Source organism: Orycteropus afer, unplaced genomic scaffold, assembly GCF_000298275.1.
Source record: "Orycteropus afer afer isolate SDZICR_OR568_19922 unplaced genomic scaffold, OryAfe1.0 scaffold00196, whole genome shotgun sequence".
Lineage (NCBI taxonomy): Eukaryota > Metazoa > Chordata > Mammalia > Tubulidentata > Orycteropodidae > Orycteropus > Orycteropus afer.
The window spans coordinates 2,314,509-2,326,235 of record NW_006921783.1 but is presented as its reverse complement, the minus strand read 5'-3'; the positions used below and the strand labels follow the sequence as shown (position 1 = coordinate 2,326,235).

The window sequence follows — 11,727 nt, the reverse complement described above, 5'->3', positions numbered from 1 at the left end:
TTAGGGTTCCAGTTAAGTTTTTCCAAATTTATCATAAGGAACAGAGTAGCAAGATGAGCTCCACATATAATGCTGGTCACAGATATTAGAATAACATTATATCAAATTTCATTCCACTTACCTACCTAGGGCCTGGTTTAAAGCCCTATATGCCTGAATTTCATACCACTGACGACCAGGTAAGAGACCTCTTGGTTTTGAATGCTGGTCATTGTATCGACGCTTTAGTTCAACCTTTTAATTTAAAAATATATAAAAAAAATATGGTACATAATTAGTCTTAAAAATGATATTAACTTCTAATACTTTGAATATCATATTAGTAGGGTAGATAGAGATAGCTGCCATTGAATTGACTTGGATACATGGTGACTTTATGTACAACAGAACAAAATGGTGCCTAGTCCTATGTCATCTTCACAATCGTTGGCATGTTACAGTCCCTTATTGCAGCTATTGTGCTGATCCAACTCTCCAAGGGATTCTTTCTACTTCATTAAACATCCTCCAGCAATTGATCCTTCCTGATAATGTCCTGATAATGTGCCCAAACAAATGAATAAGAAAATGTTCTGTTGTGATCTACAAGGTTTTTACTGGCTAATTTTCAGAAGCAGATAGCCAGGTTTTTCTTCCTAGTCTGTCTTAGTCTGGAAGCTCTGCTATCAACTGTCCATTATGAGTGAACCTGATGGTATTTGAAATATCAGTGGCATAGCTCTCAGCACCACAAAGTCATCACAGTATGACAAACTGACAGAGACAGGTGGTGGTTTATTAGGGTAGAGAGACTTTGTTTTCAGTACTAAAATTTTTTCAATTCATTTACAACATTTTTTTTTCATTCTTACTAAATTCTTTAAATTCCCCCATGCATATAAGTAATTAGTTGTATGATTACTTCAATAAGTTTTACTGATATATAATTTACAGATAATCAAATTCCCAAGTTTTCAGCATGCAAGTAGATGGGTTTTGACAAATATACAGTTATGTAAACAACACCAAAGTCACAATATATTTTCAGCACCCCAGAAAGTCCCCTCTTGACCATGGTCGCAGGGGACACCAAGCTCAACTGGAATAACATACTACACAAAAACATTGTTCCACACACTACTGTGGCAAGTAGAAACTGGGATCTTAAAAGCTTGCAAGCAGCCATCTAGATGCAACAATGGGTCTCTCCTTGCCCAGAGCAAAGAAGAATGAAGATAACCAAAGACACATGGAAACAGCCCAAGGGACTGGTATACCATGTGATTCTCAGCCTGTATGACTGAGATCGGATGAACTAGATGTTGCCCAGTTACCATTGTCAACCACTTGGAGGGGCATATATGTAGGAGATCCTTGAGAGAATGGGAGAACAGTGTGGAACAAAACTCAAAATTATTAAAAAAAAAAAAGTGGGGGGGGACCAGGTTTGGCGGTCTGATAGAACCTGGTGAAACCCCTGAGTCTATGGCCCCTAGCTGCAGCCAAACAAAAGATAGGCATATGAGCTAAACATTTGCATTAGGTAGATATACTCCTTGGAGAGATCAATCATGGAAGAATAGAAGGGCTGTGCATACACAGGGAGACAGCTCAGGGGGCAGGAATGAATGGGAGGGAAGGACACAGCAAAGAGGTAACTATGGGGAGGACATGGGAAGAGAGCTGTTGCATTGTATGAAATTGCAGTCAATCTCATGGGACAAAGTGTATGTGAACTGCTGTATGGAAAATGAATTTGCTCTGTAAACTTTCACACAGATCACAATAAAAATTAAAAAAAAAAAAGTTCCCTCTTGTCCCTTTGTAGTCAATCCCTACTGCTAGCCTGGGCCACTAATAATCTGTTTTCAGTCACTGTAGTTGTGCCTTTTCTAGAATTTCATGTAAATGTTACTATATAGTATGTAGTATCTTGTAACTGCCTTCTTTCATTTACTGTAACAACCTGAAATTTATCCATGTTGTAACCTGTATCAGTAGTTCATTCTCTTATGTTTATCCAGTATGATAATCTGTTTCTTGATAAGTTTAGGCCATTTACATCTAATGTAATTATTGCTATGATTGCATTTAAATCCTTACTATCTTTTCTATTTGTTCTATCTGCTTGCTTGCTTGCCTTTTTTATTAAATCAAGCATTTTTCTTAAATATTTACATTATATTTCCCTTATTGGCTTATTAGTCAGTATGTCTGTTTTATCTTTTCAGTGATTACTTTTACAATGAACATCTTTAACTTATTCGTCTTTTTTTTTAGTAATATCACACTACTACATATAAGGGAGCTTTCATGGCATAAAGCCTAAGGCATTTGACTGCTAACCAGAAGGCTGGTGGTTCAAATCTACCAGCCACTCCTTGGAAGGAAGACTGGGCAATCTACTTCTGTAGAGATACTGCCTCAGAAACCTAAGGAGGGGTCACTATGAGTCAGATTCAACTGGACATCAGTGAATTTGGGTTTTTTTTTTAAATTGCATATAAAATGTAAGCACTACATAACAACAGACTTCCATTTCCCTCTCCTGTTCTTTCTTGTCATGTTTTAGTTCTATATAGATATAAACTTCTGCTGTTGTTGTTGTTATGTGCCCTGGAGTCCGACCTCACTCACAGTGACCCCTCCTTGGGTTTCCGAGGAGTGGATGGTGGATTTCAACCACCAGCTGCTGGTTAGCAGTCAAGCGCCTTAGGCACTATGCTACCAGAGCTCCATATAAACTCTACAATACACTATTATTATTTATACTTTAAACAATTAGGAGCTCTGGTGATGTAGTGGTTAAGGCTCCACTGAAGAAAGATGAAGTGGTCTGCTTCTGTAAAGATTTATAGTCTTGGAAACCCAATGGGAGTAGCAATGAGTCAGAACTGACACAGTAGCAGTGATTTTTTTTGGGGGGTGGGGGTTTTAAATAATTATATTTCATCTTTCAGTTTTTACTTTTGTAACAATTTTATATTTACAAAAAAGTTACAAAGATAGTACAGAGAGATCTCATATACTCTTTATTCAATTTTCCCTAATAAGTGGAAAGACACAGATTGAATACCTTAAGCTCTTGATTTTCTGACAAAATGTTTACATTTTCAATAAATGTGATCTGAAAATACATTCTGTGTTCATGGATTGGAAGCCTTAATACTCTTAGGATGGCAATACTGCCTAAAGTGATATACAGACTCAATGCAATCTCTATCAAATTCTCAATGGTGTTTTTCACAGAAATAGAAAAACCTATAATTCCTATGCAATTTTAAGAGACTTTAACTAGCCAACAATACTGAAAATGAACCAACTTATTACAGTGCTACAAAAGTAAAAACAGTGGGATATCTGCATAAGGACAGACATATACACCAAGAAAATAGACTAGAAAGTCCAGAAATAAACCCTTACATATATATGGTCAATTGATTTTTGACAAGGGTGCCAAGATTATTCAACGGAGTACCAAGACTATTCATTTCAATAAATGGTGCTAGGAAAACTGGATATACATACAAAAGAATAAAGTTAGATCAATACCTCAGACCATATCCAAAAATCAACCTAAAATCCATAAAAGACCTAAGTCTAAGAGATAAAACTATAACACTCTTAGGAGAAAACATATGGGAAAAGCTTCATGACCTCTGATATGGCAACAGATTCTTAGATATGACACTAGAAGAACAAGCAATAATAGAAAAAATAGAAAATTTGACTTCATCAAAATTATAAATTTTTGTGTAGCAAATAACACTATCAAGAGAACGAAAAGGTAATTCACAAAATTGGGGAAAAAACTGAAAATCATGTATCTGATAAGAAGTTAATATTCAGAATATTGCATCAGGCAAATCTACTGCCAAAGGTCTCTTTAAATTTTAAAAAGCAAAGACATCGCTCTAATGACTAAGAAGCATCTGACACTAGCCACAATTTTTTCAGTCACCTCACATGCATGTGAAAGTTGAAAGTTGGAAAAGGGAGAGGGCATATTGAGGCTTTATTATTTAATGGGTACAGAGTTTGTTTGGGATGATAAAAATATCTGGAAACAGACAGTAGTGATGGCTATACGTTGTATATGTATTTAACACTACTGAATTATACATACACACAAAAATGGTTAAATGATAAATTTTATGTTGTGTATATTTTATTATAATAAAAGTCATAATATATATATATATATGTGTGTGTGTGTGTGTATTTATATATTAAATAGACCAAGAAGGTGTCATTCAAACAGAATAGAGGGATACTTCATGGTTTAAAATCAGAAAGTGAGTACATCACGGTTTTATCCTTTCACTATACTTATTCAATCTGTATGCTGTACAAAAATCCAAGAAGCAGACTATATGAAGAAGAACATGGCAAGATTGGAGGAAGACTCACTAACAACTGGCAATATGCAGATGACACAATTTTGCTTGCTGAAAGTGAAGATGACTTGAAGCACTTACTGATGAAGATTAACGACTACAGTCTACAGTACAGATTGCATCTCAACATAAAGGAAACAAAAATCCTCACAACTGGACCAATAAGCAGCATCACAATAAATGGAGAAAAGACTGAAGTTGTTAAAAATTTTGTATCACTTGGTTCCACAATCAACACCAACAGAAGCAGCAGCCAAGACATCAGAGGATGTACTACACTGAGCAAATCTGCTGCAAAAGACCTCTTTCAAGTGCTGAAGAGCAGATGTTTCCTTGAAGACTAACCCAAACCATGGTATTTTCAATTGCCTCATATGCATGTGAGAGCTGGACAATGAATAAGGAAGACTGAAGAAGAGTCAATGCTTTTGAGTTGTGGTGTAGCAAAGAATACTGAGAGTACCATGGACTGCTAAAAGAACTAACAAATCTGTCCTGAAAGAAGTGCAGTTGGAATGCTCCTTGGAAGCGAGAATGGCCAGACTTCATCTCACCTACTTTGGTCATTTTGTCAGAAGGGACCATCCCCTGGAGAAGGATATCATGCTCAGTAAAGTGGAGGGTAAACGAAAAAGAGGAAGGCCCTCAACAAGATGGACTGACATAGTGGCTGAAACGATGGGCTCTGGTATAGCAAGGATTGTGAGGTTGGCACAGGACCATGCAGTGTTTCATTCTGTTGTACATAGGGTTGCCATGAGTCGGAGTCAACTCGACAGCACCCAAAAACAACAACAAAATATCTTTTAAAGAATTCAAGAGAAAGAAAAAAACAAGTAAGATAATATTCTACCTAAATTAAACAAGAAATGGTTCTCAAATTCAAATTACAGCAATTTATCCACCTATAAAAAACTGTTGGTATTAGAAGCTCAAAAATGGATTACAATTCCTAGCCACTGGTTAATCCAATGTGATACAGTAGGAATTGCTCCCTTCAGTTAGGCAGATTTTTTAAAATATCCTCTATATAGCATTCTTGGACAGGTTATCAAATAGTATATTTTTGTAGTATCAGCCCAGGTAAAGCTGCAAAAAGTTACTTTCTTAAAAATACGTTGGATCTTTGACATAAATTAACAGAATTTAATAGTTTTAATAAGTTATAAAACTACTCAAGAGTCTACTAGAGATTCTATAATGATGTAAAGCCTGTGAAAGCCAGAACCTGTGTAAGGCAGAAATCTGTCACAGAAGGAAAACTCACTGGGTGTTTATGAGGTAGGATTCTTAATACAGAACAATATAAAAGTGGTAAGCACTTTGTCAAAGGCAGAAAACTTGCAAGACCTGGAAAAGCAAAGAAGTCTCACTGAGTTCCAACTCTCTCACACAGGTTTCACTGTACTAACCTTTTTAAACAAAGGATATCTTGAGGAGAGAAAGATGAGTACACTCCCGACAAGTACCTTTCAAATTGGTAGGTAAAAATTTCATTTTATACCCCCTCAAAAAGAGTGTGTCCAATTCTAAATGAAAATTTTGTAACTAGAAAATAAAGAAAATAAACTTTCCTTTAACTGCTGAAGATGACTTTCTTGAAGTCATATAAATAAATGGTACCATAGAAAACATTAAAATAATTTCTGAAAATACAACAATAAAGTGATTATAATAGTTGAAGATTTGAAGAAGAATTTAAAAATTCTATCCAACTGGAAAAAATATATATATTTCCCAAAATGTAACTAAAGTTGTTTCTTTATAGTATTTTACAGTACTTTATTAAACAGTATTTTCTTCAAAGAGATTTGGCATTCACCCTTTTCCAGACATAATAGTTTAGGAGTTTTCAAAATTTCATATACTACAGACTAACACTTTATTTTGATCGTTCTGTCTACAATAATAATTGCTATAGGAAACATTAATTATAAATGCAATGTTTAGAGAAAACGTAACATCTATTAGATTAAATTACCTCATTTTTATTTTTATTAGTTATTTCATCAAAAAAATTGACTTTTCTGTATGACTAAATTATTTCAATTTCTTGCAAAGTTTCAAATACTTTCTACAATCTAAATAGTTTTTTAAATGCTGTCAATATTTTAACCAGGGGAATTATTTTAGTTGAAACATAAAAACAAAATCTTTTGAAATGAACTATATATAAAGATTAATTTTGACATATTTTTATTATATGAAGAAATAGATTTTTAAAAATTAATAAATAAAAAAATTATATTTGGGATAAACTTAAACTCCAAACTCACTACCATCGAGTTGATTCCAACTCGTAGCATTTTCAAGGTGGTAAATCTTTACAGAAGTAGACTGAACAGTCTCCCTTCTGTGGAGTGGCTGATGAGTTTGAACTACCAACCTTCTTGTCAGCAGTCAATGCTTTAGGTACTATGCCATAAGAGCTCCTTATGTTTGAGATACCACACAACTAAAGGTTTAGAAAAAGGAGAGAGCCGAAACACCTCATTTTAATGACATCAGAATCTATTTCACTGTACACTTAAGGATTATCAGCCATGAAAATCAATGCCCAATTTAAAATGACATATAACATATGTGAAAAAGCCAGTTTCTCCTGCCAGCAAATACCCTAAATGTTAAGTAAACCAAAGGCTGGAAGGGATTAGTTGAAATGTCAAAAGACAATCTTTTACTTTTACCTGCTCATCCTTATAAACACAATCTTATCCCTCAGGCATGCTTTCCAAACAAACAGTTTCAGTGCAGCAGCTAAACGCCTATGGCAAGCTTTCCCATCTTGCAACTGTCAAAGAGATTAGTCTTTGATCTATTTGGGAGGTCATGCCCACAGTCACATTAGTTATAGAGTCTAACAACATTATACCTGTTGACCAATGCTTCTTTAATGCCTAATGAGATAGACATTTAATATTATGGAACTTAACTGTGAATGTTTTTTCTATGTTTTGACAGGAAGTAAACACCATAGAGTGAACTCAAATGTGGTTTGGAAAGATGATCTTTTAGATCAGTTAACATTACTTTTCAAATACATTTTACAAGACTTTCCCAAAATAGAAAGCTTTACTTAATTGTACACTCTGGAAAGACTTTAAACCACTTGCTCCCTGTCCCAACAAATATGTAATAACAAACAAAATGTAATTTTGGAGAGGTGAGTGAACATGAGGGACAAGGCAAACTATTTTATCAGAAGTTGCAAACTAAAGGCCCACAGTTGTGTTCTCTGTGGCCCTTAGTATGATTTAAAGTAATTTAATTATCTGACAACATATAAAATCTGGCTATTGCACCACTGTCCTCAATTAGCTTGCACATTTAAATTACTTGTTTAGCCCTTGTAGTTGTTAAAGTTTGCAACTCATTGGTTCAGATATTGCATTAATTCACAAAACTATTTTTTTTTCATAATTGGAGTTCAAAGTTAACACAAAATAAAAAGCACCCTGAATATAATAGTTTCTAAACAAATGAAAATATATCTACATCAAATGCTAACCTGACTGATATATAAGTATAAGCAGCAAAGACACAGGTAATCAAGTCTGAGGCAATATTTATAATCATGTAAAAATACATGATAGATGCATCGTAATATATTTCAGATCTAACAGTAAGTTCTATTAATTCCTCCATATCTTGGTTTTATTGGAAATCATAACCAACCTAATTATAGCAGTAATAGAAAGTATAACATAAACCAAAAGAATTATACTGCATATATCAACAAGAAATCTGGAGCACAATTTTGAAAATTAGATGATTTTTTCTACTTGTTGTTGTTGTTGTTGTTATGTGCCGTCGAGTCGGCCCCGACTCATAGCGACCCTTCCTTGGGTTTCCAAGGCAATATCACTACGGAAGTAGGGCAACTCAAATTGGCCGTAAATAGCTTTCTACAAGAATATCTTTTTATAAGTTTTATAAGTAGCTTCTGAAGAAACAAATGATGTGATAAATCTGAGCTGGACATTTTTAATGTATCTTTTCACTTTACTACAAACTCACGTGAATGATGATGAATTTTATCCCAATACATATAAATATGTATATAATTTCAGTAATAAATGCCTTCCTGAAAACAATCGACATAGAATACAATTTCTTTCTTGAATGTAAACTTAAAAGATAAAAGTTCAAGCCTCCAAATAAGACTAAGAATAAATAATCAGCTAAACTTACTAATAAAAATATTAAGAAAACTTTGCTTCAGTAAAAATAAACACATTGTCCAGCAAACACTCAAGAAAAACAGTTTTATCTTTAGCCAAGACACAGGACCTAAAACTAAACATTTAGGGCAAACCAAATCTGGAAGACAGAGAATGTGCATTAGAAACATTTACTACTCTATATCATCACAATGTAAACACTTTTATCAGGGTAAGTATCACAATATAAATTCCAATGGTTAGAATTCTAAACTCAGTGTAAGATCTTACATATGAAACGATTTAGCTAGATAAAAAGAATATAGCTGGTTTTATTTGATCTGGCATATTTTCAAGAGTTCTGAAACACCGTGCTAACCAAATATAGTATAATTTTTTTTTTTTATTGCAGCAAAATGGGTTTCTGCCAAGAGTTAAGCAGCCAAGCTCTTAAAAAAAAAAAGACAGAGAGAAAGAGAGAAAAGGGAAAAAAAAGCACATTGGAAATTGTTTTCAATTGTCACTTATGTTTCCTGTTACATTGGGGCTTGACAACAATCTACCAAAAAATAAGAATCATGACATAATAATAGTGATCTAACTTATCTCATATATGCTTTAAGACTACTTTGGATGAAACACTTTTTTGCTGAGAAATCTATATTCAGGTCTGTATCATAAATGTTAGTATTGAAAGAAAAGATTAAAATTTTCAAATATAAAAAATAGAACAAAATATATTCCACTCAAATCAGGTACCTCCTTTTTTCAACATATCCAACCTTACTAATTGTAATAATTTAGCTTATACATTCTATCCAAGATTGTTTATTAGTTATTTAGCAACATTTAAACACTCTCAGGTACTTTAAATAATAAAGTACTTGTTGGTATAGAGCATTAGATACTAGCTTTTTTTTATTGTGAACATAATTTGTCAAGACAAACAGTAGAAATTAACATTTTCCTTCCAAAAGAAAAAAGATAGTTAATACTTTAAGATATGCAGGAAAACTTAACTTTGATATGCTTATTACATAGAGGGCTAATTGAAAACAGTTTTAAAAGAATAAATAGGCTTGTGGCAATTTAGTTAGGTTATCCATGCTTGAGCAAGTCACAGTACCTCCATTTAATTTTCTTTTATCAAATTATTCATCTGTTAAAAGAAGAAAGAAATTCCTGCCAACCTTATCTCACAAAGTTAGTTGGAGAAGGAAGAGATAAGGAACATGAAACAATAAAGCACCATATTATAGAGATAAGTGGGCTGGAAAATCATTACTTATCCCGTATTTCTTAAAACTAGTGTTGGTTTGGATGGGCTTTCCATTCTCTCATATTGTTGCATATATGTTATAAAGACTCATAGGACTGACAAACATTATATGGGTCATCTAGTCAATACCTGAGGCTGATCACCTCAAACCATGGTTTTAACACCTGTACCAAATCTTTCTGAAGAAACTGTGAATATACTACTCAATGTATAGGCACTATTTTGGGTGATTTATAAAATAACTGGATGACTTACAAAATTAATTGCTTCTGTTAATGGAGTGACTACTTTTCTATGAAATATCAGTGAAAATATGCCCATTGGCAGGATACAGAGAACAGCTTTCACATAAACCCTTTTCTAAATAACTTCTATAACTGATCTCAAATTTTCTGAGAAAATTTAATTAACATTGCACCAACGGCCACTGAGTTGACTTGGAGTCATGGTGACCCCATGTATGTAAGAGTAAACTATATTCCACAGGGTTTTCAATGGCTGAGTTGGTAGTGATGGCAGGGATAGAAAGGAAAGGCAAAACCCAGTGAGAGGAGGCTAAGACTAAGAATTCATGTAATTAATCACTAGGACATTTAAAAACATATATGAGCAAGAAAAAGTGTACATATAAGAGAAATGATGTAAAAATATTGGGAAGATACTGAAAATCTACTTGAAAGCTTAAAAATCTACCTGTAGAAATTGCATTATCCACTGTTCAACAACTGAAGCATGATACTCTTTCCACAAAGATTATTATAATTACATCCAAAATTCTCTTTAAAAAAAAAAAAAAAAAAAAATATATATATATATATAGATGGGAGCCAAGGGATTATAGTTATTATAAGAAGTCACCTACTGTATTTAGTATGTGTTAGGCTCCTAATAAAAGCTTTATCAGATTTTTTTCAACTTGACAAAAATTATTTAAAAATAAATGCAAATGTTTCCTTTAATTCACAATATACATGTGTTCACCTTACTAAAAAGCAGTGGTTCTCAATTAAGAATGATTTTGCCAGCAGACCCTGAAGCTTTATAGTTGGAAAAATCTGTGACACACTTATTCAAAGGCTACTACATATCTGAATCCCGTAGGGTTTAAGGAGATCTGATAAATACATTAATTAAAATCCAAGACAACCAAAATTTTTCTCTGAATTTAAAAAAATAAAAACTTTTAAATTATTTTGAGAGAAGTTAAAAAATCTCATCATTTCCCTCAAGCTACTGCTGTTGATTATATTCTGTGCCAACAGAAATAGTTAAGTATAAACTAACTACCCAAGTCCCCAGAGTGAAAATTCACTTTTAAAGACTTCAACCTACTTTGAAAGCAAAATTAAAACATAAAGGTCGACAAAGATCTTATCCTTTCCAAAAATATGATGAATGCAAGAAAAAAATTTCAGAATTTTTAAAAATCAAAACAAAAGTTCACATTTGTTTTATTAATTACCCAAAAGTTTACCTTTTATCTATATTCAGGCATGGCTTTCCCTTTAATGAAATAAATGACATGAAGATCGGGATGAAAATAAAGACAAAGGTTATCACCCGACCTTGCTTAAAAATTAGTGATTTTAAATGTTTCCTCTTATAATGCTAAAACATTCCTTCAAACAATATGGGAATCAAAAAAATTAACTTCAGCAATTCATCCATTTACTTATTGATTTTCAGGAGGGATCAACACAAAGAGTTTTGTTACCTCATTTTTCACCGCCCATAGCAAATACACAAATTGTCAACTGAGACAGCTTACTTAGATGTAAAATAGATTTTAATTTTGGAATTTTAAAATATACTTAGAGATAGTCTGTGTGCTTAGACAGAGCACGGGTGCCCTAACCAGTCCTCCACCGATTTTTTTTTTTTTTTTTTAATCTCTTTCTTTTTCCTGGTGATT

General features: G+C 33.2%; 1 protein-coding gene across 1 annotated transcript in view; it reads right to left on the bottom strand.

The window, feature by feature from the left end:
• BRIP1 (BRCA1 interacting helicase 1) overlaps positions 1 to 11,727 on the bottom strand; it is a 307,450-nt gene that overhangs the window by 76,230 nt on the left and 219,493 nt on the right. The window contains 1 exon segment of the mRNA XM_007947924.2: positions 122 to 234. Within this exon segment, the coding sequence (XP_007946115.2) occupies positions 122 to 234 (113 nt within the window).